Source organism: Hesperophylax consimilis, chromosome 2 (assembly GCF_061612785.1).
Source record: "Hesperophylax consimilis isolate HC1 chromosome 2, BYU_Hcon_1.0, whole genome shotgun sequence".
NCBI lineage: Eukaryota > Metazoa > Arthropoda > Insecta > Trichoptera > Limnephilidae > Hesperophylax > Hesperophylax consimilis.
In genome coordinates this window covers 44,293,426-44,310,069 of record NC_142837.1, presented here as the reverse complement: position 1 = coordinate 44,310,069, position 16,644 = coordinate 44,293,426, and the positions used below count along the sequence as shown (strand labels likewise).

General features: G+C 36.2%; 2 protein-coding genes across 3 annotated transcripts in view; one reads left to right on the top strand and one right to left on the bottom strand.

Annotated features, from left to right (window-relative positions):
• Positions 1-389: 389 nt before the first annotated feature.
• Positions 390-6,214, bottom strand: DCP2 (decapping mRNA 2). Its single transcript, XM_089642995.1, has 5 exons — positions 5,989-6,214; positions 5,733-5,895; positions 3,751-3,969; positions 2,382-2,515; positions 390-1,673 (listed from the first exon to the last, which is right to left on the bottom strand). The coding sequence occupies exons 1-5, from the start codon at positions 6,069-6,071 to the stop codon at positions 878-880; spliced, it is 1,395 nt and encodes a 464-aa protein (XP_089499121.1). The 5' UTR covers positions 6,072-6,214; the 3' UTR covers positions 390-877.
• A 178-nt stretch (positions 6,215-6,392) lies between these two features.
• The window catches only part of Ptpmeg2 (Protein tyrosine phosphatase Meg2), a 417,214-nt gene continuing 406,962 nt past the window's right edge, over positions 6,393-16,644 (top strand). For both annotated transcript variants that reach the window (XM_089642985.1, XM_089642978.1), the window contains exon 1: positions 6,393-6,430. In XM_089642985.1, coding sequence (XP_089499111.1) covers positions 6,398-6,430 — 33 coding nt within the window. In that variant the 5' untranslated portion in view covers positions 6,393-6,397. The remainder of the gene's footprint in view (positions 6,431-16,644) is intronic.

Genomic DNA, 16,644 nt, shown 5'->3' with positions numbered 1-16,644 from the left:
CCATTATCGGAACTGCTGTGATCTAACTGACACTATAACGCTGTCTGAAACGTTTGCTAAAGAACGAGGAAGTGCAACATGACATAATAACCCAAAAATGAATTTCAATAAAATCTTAATAATCAATTTAAACCCTATGTAGTATATTTATGTAACTATCTTATGATTTAATTTTAAGTAAGGCTCAAAAGACAAATTATTATAATATGACAACATCTGTAAATAATATGAGTTTGGAGTTTGAAAGGATTGGGTGTTCAGATATGCGGGTGACTGCAATATGAAATAAAATAAATTTAATTAATGGAAAAGTATTATTTTATTTTCAATTCTTATCTGAATCCGATGTATCCTGGAAATGAAAAATAGCAGTCGAAACATAATACTGTTTAAAGTGATAGATGTATGAATTAAATACACTAATGTCTGGCAATGGCTATTGTTACTGTCAGGAATACAAATACATTTGCAGATAATTATCTTATCAACTCAATTAACGTAAAAAATATATTTTATGAGACAAGTAAATTTGCCAAAACAAAGAAACTATTCAAAATCGTTTGAAATTAACATTGATTTTGTAGATTGTAAGACACATGAATACGTCTTTACTAAGCCTACGTCTATGATGTATACACATCATTGAAATAAAACGATTTCATGTAATGAAAATTAGATGTTGTCAATATGCTTTTGATGCAACCGTCAAAAACATTTTGCACACAAAAATAATAAAACAAAAATACTATCTATTTGGTTAGAGCAATAGAATAGTCAGTCATAAAAAAACCTTTGTCTTTCTCACATTCGCTGAGAATGGGTTCTCATCTTGAGATAGTCTGCTACAACTTTATATTTGTATGTTGGTTGCAGCAGCTCATGCCATGCTGTCCCAAATGGCCTTTCGGTCAAACTTGAAGTTCATCCAGGATTTGGCAAAGTAGTTGGTGTTGGAAGCGCAAGAATTATTATCCACTACAGCAGGCGCAGTGTAGCTCGCTTTTTCTGTCGGCTGATTAGGATAGTTACTGTTGGTAAACAGTTGTCTTTTGAAATTGCCTTTCTTATCCTTCTTCCCGGCGTTGGTATTCTTCTGGTTGGAATTGTTCTTGGGCTTGTTATTAATGGACGGCTGCAATACATTGCCACCCGTCGGTTGAAAGACATTTCCTGTCTGTTGGAAGGCATTGCTCGACTGTTGAAACGGATTTCCCGGTTGGAAAGATCCCGGCTGTTGGAACGACTTGTTTGTTTGTTGGAAGTTATTCCCCGTCGGTTGGAAGGCATTTCCTGAGTGATGGAAGATGCTTGTTTGTTGAAACACATTGCCTGTGGGTTGAATGATCTGGCTTGTTTGTTGAAACACAGAGCTGGTGGCAGTTTGATGGAGTTCCACAATATCTTTCTGAAAAGCTTGTATTTTGGTGTTGTTACGTGTCTTTCCCGTTGTTGCCTCTAAATCCCCCATGGACTTGTGGCGCAGTCTCTTGGAATTAGAGTTGTTCTTTTGGGTTTTTTCAGCAACCCAACGCTTCATTCTTTTGACAAACGGAAGAACCATGAAGAAAGCATTTGGACTGACTCCCATCTTTAACTTTGGGGTCATATCTTTTCGATTAGCGGGCAAATCAGCTATGGGAAACCATTCACATGCTTTGATTTCGTTACGTGTCCTACAAGAAGAATAAAATAAAACTTTGTAAAACGATTGTTGAATAGATGGAAATTTTTTATTTTCTTATTAATTTATTTCATGTAAAAAAAAATATTTGTACATTAGGTACATTTTTTAGCATTTTTCACCCCCTGATGAAGTTAACATATTGAAATTTTTCAAGATAATTAAATTAAGAAAATTGGATAAGGGATATATGAAGAGAGCTTAGGTGCTTATAGTGTAGAATGTTTGGGTGTTCTATCCATAGAGTTTTTTGTGTTTTGTACGTATGGAGTTAGATTTCAGTGTTGACGTCGCATGAAGTTTAAGTACATTGTAGTGTCGGTTGGCTATAATTCTGGTGGTGTGATTGTGTTGTGAGAGTGTTTTTTATTGTATTTTTACAAGAACTGTATTAGCATAGATTTTAAATGGAGTAGAAGTGTTTTTAAGACATTATACTCGATGAAGAGTCAAATGAAGGAATATCTTGTCAGTCGCTTGTTGATAACAAAAGCACAGCCACCCCAAATGATGATGCCATATGTTAATATGGATTGGCGGAGAGCATAATATACTGATTTAAGTGTTGTAGGAGTAAGGATATTTCTAAGAGTTCGAAAAACATAAGATGGCTTGCTAATGCGGGGCTAATATTGTACGCATTCTTGTATGTAACTGTTTTAAAATATTAATAAATCCATAGATAGGTATGTATTCTTACCGTGGAGCAAATTTGGTACTCTGTGGAATATATCCGATAATGTACAGGCGAACAATTTGATCATGAATGGTGGATTCTATAAAATCATTTTTGTTGATACGACTTGTTATGTCAAAACCAGTTTCTTCCAGCACCTACAAAATATTTAAGCAATATTAAAAATCTGTTGGATTTTTTGCATCAATATATCTAATGGCAGCTGCAATGCGAGTTTTGCGCAGTTAATTGTACTTAAAAATCAATATTACAAAAACATTAGTATATAAGGTCAATAAACTAGTGTCAGTGCACTAATGCTACTAATGAACTCAAGAAGCCAATGTTTATCAATTTGCCGATTTATATAATTAACTGGGTAATGACGGCGACTGTCTATCCATCTGGATGGAGGAATATACAAAGTTTGCTGACGAAGCGATCAATTTTAACACAGGGCAATAGAGTCTAAATTCTGTAACCTATGTTCACCCATAGATGGCACTAGATTAGTCTATTAGGTTACCCGTAGATAGCTCCGTTAGCTGTCGAGAATAATAAGATGAGAACCTCAAGGTCGGGGTCCAGATTATTCCAACCGCCTGCTAATTAAGATATCAGAGAGATTGTCAATCTATCAAAATAAAAGTCCCAGTGTTTTGTTGAAGCTGGAGTTTTATTTACAAGAGAGTTTGGGAGAAAACCCCGGAGATAAAACAAATCCTAAATTCTATGACACAATAGTGGAGTTCAGTTTCTCTAAGGGCCTATGTCATCTTTAGGGATGCTACGTGGAGTCTTGAAGAGATATATATACATATACATCTATGTGGAATGATCATAGATACAGGGTTTCCAGTAGAGGAGAGGCACATTTACCGTACCGAGTAAAAGTACCGGGTATTTTAGTGCGATACTTGTGACAAATCTTTAAAATACCTGGTTCCAAAATACTCACAAGTATTTTATACTGGGACTAAGTATTTACATATAACTTACAGGTATTTTTGATTATTTTATTTTTATAGGTACTTGGATTTGATAAATTACTATGGATTTTTTTGTGGGGAATAACCTTTCACAGAAGTTCTCTAACAAACCCCCCCCCCCCATGGATTCGAATAATTATTGGGGGAATCAATTTTACGTAGAGAGAGTACAGTTTACAAATTACTCATTATTAATTAATCCTCAGGTCGATATAAAATCTTTTTGAGTATTTTGTATCCCGTATTTTAACTTTTACCCAGTCTAGGGCATCCACTTGGTGTTGCATTCTTTCTGAGTCTTTGGAACCTACAGAATCTTACAATGGTTCCATCCACAGTTGCAGTCTCGAGTATGTTATGTTTCACATTAATAAAAAAATAATGTTATTCGGTACATAGCTTACCTCTCTGCAAGCACAGTGCCAAGGCTCCTCGTCCTCGTTGACCTTCCCCTTGGGGAAGCCCCACGAGGCCTTGGCCCAATAGGACTGCACCAGCATGACGTGTGTCAGCTCCTCGTTCAGCAGGATGGCTCCGTAGGTAGGCACTGACTGTTTGTATTCGCGCCAGTGGTCCAAGATGTTCTCCAGGTTGGGCCGATGCTTCTGGAGGAACGGTATATGCTGGAAAAACACCAATGAAAATTAATGCAATTTTCAATGCTTTAATAAAACAATTAACTTATAGCGTAACATTTGTACCCATCGTGTGCCGGCATTAACATGGTGGCACTGGCACACAGTTTTATCTATTTATGGGTTTTTATACTTTAAAACACATTCATAGCATATTTAAATGAATCACAATCAATCAGATGTTTCATTTTGCATTGCTTTAATAATGTTGCATGTAACAAATATTTAAAATAGCTGACATCAGTGCGGCTCGTGCCTCTGAATGGTCCAGTTGTTTTGTTGTTTACATTACTGTATGTATTTATAGGAGAACTGCAATTTATTTTAATTTTGAAGGACATTTATTTATTCAACCGTTCGAAAACACAATAAATAAAAAAAATCTCATTTCTTTGAAAAACATATTTCTCTGAATATAAGTAATTAATCCAGGAAAACCACTAATTCTATTAAGGCGATGCACTACGTCGTGTAGTATTTTAAATTGAGCCGCTATCAATAACAACCCTTACGTATATGGCGATAAGCAGAGATGAGCAAAATGGGTACCCAAAACCATTTGAAATGCAAAATGGAAATGGGTCAAAACTTTTCCATTTGAAAATGCAAAATGCAAAATGGTTTTTAGAAAAGCATTTCAAATGCAAAATGCAAAATACCTATTTTCAAAATGCATTGAAAATGAAAAATGGTTTCTCAGGTTAAACAATTAAAATAATTATAGATTTTTTAAACAATTTTGTCATTTAATAATGGACATTAATGTAGAACAAACATATTACATGATGGTAAATCCAAAAACACCACGACTACAGATTATGAAACCACAAAAAATTTGCGCGGGACTAATGTTGCCAACGTAAAAACATAGAAACTGCTATCTAACATTTAATATTACAGCTTCATGGCTCTATGTTCAGTATTTTTTGTAATGGTATCACTCAATTGCCAGGGCTCCTACAAGGGAGCAACGTGACAAATGTAAATTATCTCTCATAGCGAGGTTGAAACATCAATAACATGTAAATAACTTAATTTGCCACATTATACAATAAAATCATAACCGAAAATGGGTTCGTAAGTAGGAGATTTTGAACTTTAATGCAGTTTTCATAGGCCTTTACATTATTTTTTTCTGGGCTTATAAAAAGACTTGTGTGAAAAATACTCAATTATTTCAAAGGCCAAGATGTATTCTACTCGCAGTATTTAATTAAAGCATCTGAAACATTTATAGGCAACCAAATTTTCAAACCAAAAACAGATGATTTTACATCGCCTTAACATACAAATTTGATTTCATTTTGTAAAACACAAGTGAGCAATTGCAAAATTACAGTCAGCAAGCGCGCAAAACGCCTTTTATGCCCAGCGTAAGACGAAATTTAAAGCTTAACATAATATTATTAACATATTTTTCTACTTTTTACTTATTATTCAGGACTGAAACACCAAAGCACATTTATATAAATAGAATTTTTTTAAATGTTTTCGTAATTTGGAAGAAATCAAACCAGCAGTGGACATCAGCGATTTTACCACTACACTGACAATCATTCCTACTTCGCAATAAAGCCACTACTTTAGAGTGTTTGTTAAATTTAATGTTCAAAACATACCTGATTAGTTTAGACATAAAACAATATTCCAAATCTAACACAGAGAAAACTGTGACTGAAAGCAAGAATTTCTTAGGAATTAAGGGAAAGTTATCTAAATGATAATGTGGAGATAAATAACGGTAATATTACCTGGAAAATGTGCGCCGAAAACTCTTTCATGCCGCATGGGTATACTTTGGTGGTTTCATCCGTACAATAGAAGTCCAGGTAAAACCAGTGGGCTAATTCTATTTGGAAGCATATTCGAACCAAATTTGTGCGTTCCTCCTCCGGTACATTGATTATAAACCGACTGAAACAATCACGAAACACAATATTTACAGTCGGAAAGTTCGTAGTGTAAACAAACAAGAAGTAATCTATTAAACGAGGTTATTTTACTCACCTACTAAGATCATCAAGTATTTCTATTGGGATCGAATGTTGAGCCCCTTTGATGGGTCCCATGGTTTCTTGTTTATTGTCCATTTGAAAACACGGCAGGTTATTTATTTCTAAAAATGAATTGTCAACATTCGCATGTAGGTAGAGAATGCAAAATATTTTTGTTATTTTTTCAACTGTTTTCTGTTTATTTTGACATGTAATGACTTTTGGCTTTCTGCCATTTTTTTTCCTCTATGGAATAGCATTCTGCAAACATTATTTGGCTGCCAACTTGGCATTTGTTAACTAGTAATGCATAGTTCTTACTTTCATATTATATAGTGTGGGTAAAAGTATTTTCTACTTTATAGCAGAGTAAGGAATAATAAGTTCTTCAAATGGCAGTACTCGTCAGTAGCCGAATTAAAATGGCGGCGGCTCTTACGGCCGATCAGGAGGCGGTGAGTGAAAAATTCTTTGTTTATATTTGTTTCGTCGAAGTATTCATGTGACTTTAAAAAAGCGCTCAGAATTTGCTCGCCGTCAATTTCTTTAACTAACTTCGAACTTTACCATATTTTCCATTTGATTTCATTTATAAAAACACAAAGTTGTTCCGCCTATCGTCTGGTAAATGATGACACACTGTTATCGACATAAATAGGCGTTTATATTATTTAATGTAAAACTTTATGAACTTTTTGACTGGTATTAGTATCACGGGAAAATGTATTCCAGAAGCCGGCCTAATTATATTCCAAGTTTGCAATGTTTACCAACACTGCAGTTTCTTTGTGATTTGCATTGGTTGTAAATTTATCGTACATATTCACAGGTGTGTTCTAAATAAGCAAAATAAAACACTACCGGCCTCGTATTCTTGCCAAATATGATTCATTCTTGTGTTTTGTGGTATTATTCACGACTTGTATACATTTCTACACTCAAGTTGGGATCTCGTTGAAGTTTAATGTTTACGTGGGTTAGGTACGTACTTACCCACCGAATTAAATGAAATTGATGAATTTTATCATGAATTATGCATTGTTTACAGTTCTTATCTCTGTTGTGTGGTTTAAATCAATTCAGCTGTTATCTGTTGTACTCTTTTTATATCAACATTCAACAGTTGATTGAGAAGTTTCCCGATGTAATAAGTTTATTCGTTTCACAAAACAAGTATTTTCAATAATAATACTACGCCGTGCTCTGATCCGTAATGATGATTGCGGATGTGGCTTCACGCATAGGATAAATACATCGCTTTTCGAAGATTTAGTTTCATTTCTTGTTCGTAAACACACACGAGCTGAGCCAATATTATTTGTTAATGAATTCATGAAGAACGTTAAGGTTGCATGACCCGATGCTTTATTTTGAGATGCAATCGAATCACGTAGGTAGAATTTTTTGTGTGCAAATTCGCATGCAGATTAATTTAGTAAGTAGATATTATTCGTGATGAAGTAATCAAGCAAAATATTGATATAATTATATCATCAATGAAATGTGTTCTTTAAATATGTTATTATATTATCAAACAATTGATACAAATAATCTAAATCGTGCAAATTCAGCACACTAATTTCTAATTCATTGGAAGTTAGTAAACATAGGTAGGTGCCGACCCATTTGTGCATTTTTTCGCTGTTTGTGCAATTCATTTCCACTGTTTTTAACGACTTTTCAGCATAAAACAATTATATTTTCGCATAGTTATTCGATTGAGTTTTATGACTGTCTGAAATTTCGGTAATTATTTCCCCAACCGCCTCACTTTTAGACACAGTTATGGAAATTACACTTTCAAAGAAACAACTATTTAAATGAATAAAATAGGTTATTAGTTTGGGTTAAATGAGTAATTTATGCGTATTTAGATTGAAACAAAACTTTCGCAAGTGTCATTCCATGAAAAAAAGTCCAAAATGGCGGCAAAGGAATCGTTTTATAAGGAAAATTTTGAACTTTGATTGAATAAAAATGGAATTACAATGCATCTATCCCGACATAAATGTTTTTTCTTGTAGTAGGTAATTAAGTTGAAACGAAGTGTAATTTCCATAATATGTGTACATTAAATTATTGATAATTTTATTGTATTGGCCAAAATTGCCTACAATATCATACATTATGGCATACATCATTACTATACATTTTTCGTCACATTTGTACGTACATTATTTATTGAAAAGATAATATATTTTTTCTTACGAGGGATTGTGGTGGTTGGCAAGTTGGTTAGACCAACAATGACCCTATGAAATTACTTTTTTATATACAGGGTTTTCCAATAAGAGGTGTTATTTTGATATTCAATCGTAAAAGATCAATGGTTTCGTTGCTTGTGTGGCACGTAGCGCCGTCTTGTTGAAAGTAAACGTTGTCCAGATCAGTACCATCCAATTCCGGCCATAAAAAATCATTAATCATCTCTCGATAACGCAATCCATTCACCGTAACTGTTGCTCCAGCCTCATTTTCGAAAAAGTAAGGTCCAATGACTCCGCCGGACCATAAACCGCACCAAACAGTCACACGTTGAGGATAGAGAGGCTTTTCAACAATAACTCTTGGGTTTTCCGAGCCCCAGATGCGACAATTTTGCTTTTTGACGAAGCCACTGAGGTGGAAATGGGCCTCATCACTCAAGATGATTTGCATTTGATTCACTCAAGTGAATTTTAATAATTTCAATGCGTTGTTGAAGCGTGTATCGTTCCATTTTTATTAATGGCGTAGTTTCTGCTTTTAAAAATAACACCTCTTATTGGAAAACCCTGTATATATACCTAGGTTCTCGTTTTCTATGTCAGGCGGAGTAGAAAAGTTCGACATATCATAGCTAGTACGATTCTCATAAGATTCATGAATGAGATGCAGTTTTATTATCAGCTGTTCGATTTCAATATTATGCGTTTACCTAAATAAACCAAAACGAAAGTTTTGATTAGAGTCATTAATGCGAGACCAGTCGAACTTGGTTATTTATTAATTCTAGTCTTGCTTTCTGTGCGAATTTTGTTGAACTCCGTCATGACTTCAAACTGATCTGCCGAGATTCTATTCAACCACAAAACATATATTATGCTGCTTTTCCTTTCAATATAACTTCTTCTTCTTCAATGGCGCTACAGCCCATTTCGAGCCTTGGCCTCCTTTAACATGAGCCTCCACCGCCCTCTGTCCTCGGCCGTCTTCTTCCAATCTGCAACATGGAGTAGTCCTCTGGCATCTTTCCTGACAACGTCCTCCCATCTCAGCCTAGGTCTGCCCGCCTTTCGTTTGCCTCCCGGGTGTCCTGTTAGAACCTTCTTTGGTACACGTGTGCTTGGCATTCGGTGCACATGTCCGGCCCATCTTAGTCTTTGGAGCCGTAAATGAGTAGAGAGTCTGGGAGCTTGGTAGATGTCATATAGCTCCTTATTGTGGCGGATTCTCCATGCCTCTCCCTCTCGCACCGCTCCTAAGATTCTTCGAAGTACCTTTCTTTCGAAGGTGTCCAGCCGTTCCGCAGACTTTGCTGTCAGTGTTCCCGCCTCACATCCATAGGCCAAGACCGTTCTAATAATTGTTTTATACAATATAACATATATCCTCTTTGTAATGTACATCAACCTTTGTTATACAGCCTTTATGCGTCCGGCTCCATAAAGCTTATAGCTCCATAAAAAATTCCAAAACAAGTAAAAATTATGTTGACCTTTTTATTATAATACCACCGCAGATCCGTGAAAAATCACGGGGCAGTCTGAAGTATCAACGAGTGATAGACCAGCAACCGAAAATAGTATATTTGATGAAAATATTTTGGCGAAGGGGAGTACCTGGCTATTCAGATCTGTTCACTAAACACGGCTAAAGCCATTTCAAGCAACGTTTCAATTCTGAATGGTGGTCTTACACAAGGGCGAAACTGAGAGTATATTCCACTCTGGAACGTGCCGCAAGTATACTATACAGGGTGTATCGGCACTAACCCGACAAACTTTAACCAGCTATTCCTTAGCACATTTGGAGTAAAAAATGTTATGGGCGCTTTGCTGTCCGGTAGCATTTTTTTTTTCAATTAAAAACAAAAAAAAATTAAAATATCCACACTACATCACTGTCATTGGCATTGCTTTTCGGGTTCAACAGCTGTTATAAGCAAGTATGTCGAAAAGCGTCTTCGCTCTTTCGCACACACTAAATAATAAAAGTTAAAAATGAGACGAATGGTGCCGTGCCATTTCGTTGTGATTGTAAAAGTACGCCAATATAGGTACACACGTGCATTATTCAACGGAATTCGAATAAAATATTGCCAGATAGGTTTTCAAACTTTGACAAAGGATAAAACAGTGGTGACATGTGGTGAAAATATGAATAATTTTTTATTAAAAAAAACGTTACCGGACAGCAAAGTACACATAAGATTTTTTACTCCAAATATGCTAAGGAATAGCTGGTTAAAGTTTGTCGGGTACGTGCCGATACACCCTGTATATTATTTAAAATTAATAAATTGTGAAATAACACAAATTAATCAAATAAAATTAACTTACGCACGCCGGAATTTGAACCCGCGACCTTCGGCTTGCTAGTAAAGAACCTTACCCCTCGACCACGGAGGCCGTCAAATGTAAATAAAATCAACTCAATTTATCGAAATTATCTGAAAGGTGAAAAATATTTCATCTCCTTTTATTGTATAAAATTATTAATTCAAGATTGGACTGCCCTGACGCTATAAATTTGTTGTCCTTACTTCCGAAACATAGCAGATGACATAATATGTTAAGCGGCCGCTACACTACTCGCTTCGACGCTTCGACGAAGTCCTCGACGAAGTTAGCCGAAGTTAGCCGAAGTTCGAAGTGCGTGCCCACACACTCGTGCAACTTCGCGAGTAACGCTTCGAGTCCTTTGACTCGGGCGCATTTACCGACAACAATCGGAAGTCGGGCGAAGCGAAGCGAAGTTGCCCGAAGCGAAGCGAAGTTCGTGCCCACACTATCGTATTCGGTCGACTTCGATCAACTTCGCGAGTAGTGTAGCTGGGCTATTATATTATTTCACAAAAATAAGTTCGTGTTCAATTCTGAAGGAGAGAATACGTAGATTGGGCAATGAACTTGATAAATGTCGCTGATATTTCGATTTAAATTTTGACCCATTCAAAGCCAAATTAGTTCAGGAATTTTTAGTCAATGTAAATAATGAATAATCATAATTTACGTATGTACTTAAGTTTTCACAATAATACCTTTTTATTTTTTTTATTACTCGTATATGTATAAATTTGGGTTCTTTAAAGTTAGTGTGATAATAACTTAACAAGTATATTGTATTATTTTTTAATGATAAACTAATTTTTATAAGACAAGGTTTTTTATGCATAGCACAAAGGATAACAAATTATTGTAAGCAATAATTGATCGCCTGAAATATCCAAAAAATGTATATATATAAATAAGCAGTAATTGTTGATTGAAGTACTAGTCCATATTGAATTGTTTGGCGGATTGGGAATAATCCGACGTAGCTCAGTGGTCCAGAGCACTTGACCGGATATCAGAAGGCGCGGGTTCAATTCCCGTCGGCGGCATTTATTTTTACTCGGGAGATATTTTCAATTTTTATGGATATTTCCGGCGACTAATTATTGCTTATAATAATTGTATATTATGCTATATTTTTATTTAATTGTTATAGTATGTTTTTTATTTAATTTATATATATATAATTAATTATGACATTGAAATCTAATTTTTCTGCTATTATTTGGTCCGAGCTGTTAGTATAGTATTCACCGTACTAGTAACCGTGCAATAACATGTTTGTATATCGTTATCATACACTCATAATACAATGCTGGCTATCCACGCCTACTCGCTGAGCCCGACGTGTGATGCGTGTATGTTGTGACTGTCGTGTGTTGGGACTGTGGGACATCTCGACGATAAAACCGGTCCAGGCCAGCCTCCAGCGGGGATAGGTAATAATATTAATAATGGTAATAACTGCGGAGTGACAGTACTCATTTCTCTCCAATTGAGATGACAATTGACCGAGTTTAATGGTCGGGATGGGATTGGCGCTCGCTTGTTTGTTTATTTCAACAGCAATATGCCGAAAAATGTAACGTATGGCCTATATGCCTTCATGCACACTTCGGAGTTGCGGATACTGTGAAAGACCACCATTCTGAATCGAAACGTTGCGTGAATAGGATTTAACAGTGTTCGGTGATATGATGTAAATAGCCAGGTACTCCTCAACCTCCTCCTCCCCATTTTCTTCCCTTCCCCAATATCTTCAGCCTCACAATATACGTATATCCCAATCCAGGATGCCGTAGTCCGCCATAGATGTGTGCAATTAGATGAGACACACAAGAAAAAAATTGGTACCAAAGTGGTTGGGGGTCTTATCCCCAAATTTCTTTATCGACATACAACAAAACCTCCTGTGATCTTTTAGGTTTTGCCTACAACCACCGACTGCGGTTGACATATGACGTATCGAAATGCTTTTGTGATGTGTGTGTGTGTTGAGTGCTGCGTAAAAAAAACTCTTCACGTATTTTTATTAATTTTACTCCAATCATGCAACTTGCTAACTAACTAACTATTGCGCCATTTCTCCGCAGAGGTAGGCAGCTCGGATCGAACCCCACACGAAGTCTGGGCATGCCCTCCTTTCTTTCTTATAGTACGTATACATTTGCGAACCGAAACGCGAACCGTGTCACGTATTACGGGAAAGGAACGAAGCAACAGCAAGCGGCGTTTCGCGCCATTTGCGGTTTCTTAGTTTATTTCCCGTAAGTTGAGGTTCGGCTCGCGTATGTATACGTAGCATAACATACTCTGCTGTTTTTTCTGATTCTTAACATGAACCGATTCAAATATCTGATGTGTTTGGTTGTACCATGTCTTCCTAGGACATCGTTGACATTTTCCTTTCATTTTCCCGATGTAATATACGTTCTTTATTATGGCTAAACCAACTATATTTCGTCCACCATAACACAGGGGTATTCTCAGCGTGGCGGACGATAAACATAATGTGCAGTAATGTGCACATTTAAAATAAATAATGACGTAGCGTCCCTTTCGGACATTTATTGCTAGTTCATGGTGGAAATTGAAATCTGACATTAGTTGAATTAACTTAAAAATGCTTAGATCAGACCATTTCCCTAAAGGCCTCTCCCATCTTCAGTAGAGAATTTCCTCTCCTTTAGAGAAAAAGAGTTCATGCAATATAATAATATTTACATCACAGATTTCCCTTGAGAGCGAAAAAGTTGATATTAATGAAGCTAACATATGGGTAGGTGCATAATATTTGCGCAATGTGAATGTTCCTAAAATAGCACGTTTTGGTTGACTCAGGATTCGGGAAACGGAAATTGATTCTGGATGATTTATGATGTCAACGACTCTTTCTTCTATCAACTGTTCCTACCGCAGTAGTTCCGGTTCCGAGAGGAAGTTTAAAATAGTATTTCCGCGCGAACACCGCAGGGTCGTAAATCTATCCGGATTATAAAATATTACGCAAAAAGCAAATAAGATGAAAGAAGGGGAAAATATAGGAAAGATCACGAGGGGGTGAGAACGGTTAACCGTATTTTGCCGTATCCAATAAAGGCATACCGCTGATAGGTCCGTTGTAACCTATTCGCCTAACCGAAATAGTGACGCTTGGGATTGTTGTACATGCGCAATTTCAACAATAACATCAACACTAAAGAAATGTGTGTCTATAATCCAGCGGGAACCGATGTCAACTTTAAGTGGAAAAATATACTAAAAACATACATGTATACATAATATATAGGATAGATCGCTTTACACAAAAAAAAACAAGGTAAAAATAAAATGTTTAGGGAAATTGTTTCTCTTATTTTATAAGCAATAATTATTAGCCTGAAACACTCAACCACATTGAAAATCTCCTGATAAAAGATACATGACGCCAACGGGACTTGAACTCGTGTCCTTTCGATTTCCGGTCGACAGCTCTGACCACTGAGCTATGGCGGCTTATCTCTTATCCGCGAAATAATTCAATATATACTAGTGTTTCATTCAACAATTACTGCGTGTTACATTTTTCACCTGAAACAATCAACTTTATTTTATATGAGAAAGGCATTGTAAGTGCTAACTCTCTCACTAGATGGCGTCGAGACAAATTGTCTACATTTTTTTTGGTGAGAATATTAGAACTTGTCAAATATTAATTATTATTTTTTTGGTAAACTAATGTTTAAGACAAGATTTTTTATGCATAGCACAAAGGGTAACAATTATTTTATAAGCAATAATTATTAGCCTGAAACACTCATCCACATTTAAAAATCTCCTGATAAACACGGGTTCAAGTCCCGTTGGCATCAGGTATCTTTTATTATATATTTTAAACATTAGTTTACCAAAAAAATAATAATAAATTGTTTCTCGTTTATGTACTACGTGCTTGGCACAGATTTAAACATACAATATTACTGGTTTTGTCGTTTAGGACTAATTTACACTGTCAATTTAAACCTAAAGCGGTTTATTAATATATACTTCGAGTATACAGAAAGATTAATACTGAACCCGAATATAAATTGAAAAAAAAAAACAAAAAATATCGTTTTGGAGAGTTTTACAGTAGATAGGCGATATAAAGATGTATACACTATTTTTTGAGACTACGACCTTTGGACCCAAGGAGCTAGCTTGCTATTCTGCCGCTAAGGATTAAAACCGAGCTAAGGAACACTGATAAATAAATAAGATTAAATAAAGACTCAGAGCTAATGACTAATTTTGCTGTGTCTGAACCACTGAACAAATAATTCTTAGAATTGTTATCTATACCGATTTGAAGGAAGACGTTTCTCGTCAAAATATATAAAGACTTCTAAGTCTCCGACAGGCCAATTAAATTGATATAAAAAAAGGAAGTCCGATAATCTATTTCGCCAGCAGTAAGGAAAAATACGAAGTAATCTAAAATTATTTGTTTTTTGGTTTGAAAATCATCGACTAGAAATATTTTGGATGCTCTTAATCAATTGAGATGAAATGCTCTGAACACATCCTCTATACATCTGCTAAATCACACGAGATGAGATGCTCTGAACACATCTTCTAAATAACATGATATGTGATGCTCTGAACACATCTTCTATACGTATGCTAAATCACATGAGATGAGAAACTCTGAACTGCTATAATCGATACGTTTTCCTCAATAAAAAATAAAGTATCGAGTTTATAAAAAATGCTTTAGTGTAAAATGTCGTAATTACGACCTCCTTTTCGGACATGGTGTTATTGTATAATGTGGAAAAAAAATTGTAGATTATTTTCGATTTTTTATTTTAATTTGTGCCTGAACTTCACAAAATAACCTAAAACACACTTATTGGCTTTTTTTGCATAAATCAAAACAGGCGGACGGACGGTGTTCAGCACACGCCAATGTGGATCGCCTTAATTCTGGCAAACGGACACGCTCAGAGAGACCAATCAAATTGGTTACCAGCCTAAGAAAGAATGTACAATTGGACAATTTTCGATCAATTTCACTAGAAGTAAGAAACTTTTGAGCTTACTTCGATTACGTCCACAAACACAGTTCTATCGATTCACCTCTTCAGTGGTCCGTCCCCCAATGGAATGAAGATCTTAAAAGAGGGAAATATACGCGTGAGAACGACTTAAAATCCTAATGATGATTCACATTTCGATGATCCGCGATAAAAATTAATTGAATTAATTTAATACCAGCGAAATGGCATTTTTTACTGCTGCAAGTTAAGTAGTATGAAGATGTCCCAGGCAAGAGAGGTTCATTATGCCGGGGAAAATAGCCGCTTTCAGGGGAGCAATTTGCTGCCTTTTCAGGGAAGTGAAGGGAAAAGCGGAAGGCAAAGGACGACCCTTACAAAAGGAGCTCTAATGAAGGAATCGCGAAGGCTTTAATATCCTTCCTGCTTCGGGCAACAACGAGCTGTAGGCGATTTAACAACCTAGATTAGTAAAAAAGACAGTGGGAGTCGCTTATTCTCAGTTCTGTCTCCGAAAACAGCATGTCCTTTTGCAATAAATTAAAGTGTACAATTTTACCCCCGCTAGAAGCTACATCTCCTGGGAGTTTTTCTTCGTTGCATCATTGCACACAGAAATATGTATACGAAGTTCTATTCGTGCAATAGCATACATGGTTTCCGGAAGCTAGTGGTACAGGTGGGAAACTGGTAAAATTGTTTCTCCGTGTGATGTAGATTCACCAGTTTCTCGCTTGTACCTATCACAAGTTTCCGGACACCGTGTATACGACGCGCTGGCTATAGCTGCCGCATTTATGTTGCATGTCATGTCATGTTTGATCATGACCAGCATAGTGGTAGATACTTGCAGTATCGCCCCGGTGAAAGACCACAATTCAGAATCCGAACGTTGCTTGAAATGGATTTAGATATATCTGAATAGCCAGGTACTTCCCAACCTTCTTCTTGATCATCTCCATGCCTCCCCCACTCCCTTAAGCCTCGCAACATACCCCAATTATTGGGAATGCCGCAGTCCCATTGGTTCCGGCGGTAGGGAGCAATTGGTAGGTACTCTTGTACGATATTCACATAAAAAGGCGAGCATTGCAGTTGGGAGATAGGTTCGACTAATGC

Bases quoted from the DNA above. Each gene is read 5' to 3' on its own strand.
- DCP2 (XM_089642995.1), bottom strand. From the start codon at position 6,071: ATGGACAATAAACAAGAAACCATGGGACCCATCAAAGGGGCTCAACAT. The intron at 3,970-5,732 runs GTAATATTACCG...GTGTTTTTCCAG, and splicing joins TTTCGGCGCACATTTTCCAG to CATATACCGTTCCTCCAGAA. The intron at 1,674-2,381 runs GTAAGAATACAT...TTCTTCTTGTAG, and splicing joins AGTACCAAATTTGCTCCACG to GACACGTAACGAAATCAAAG.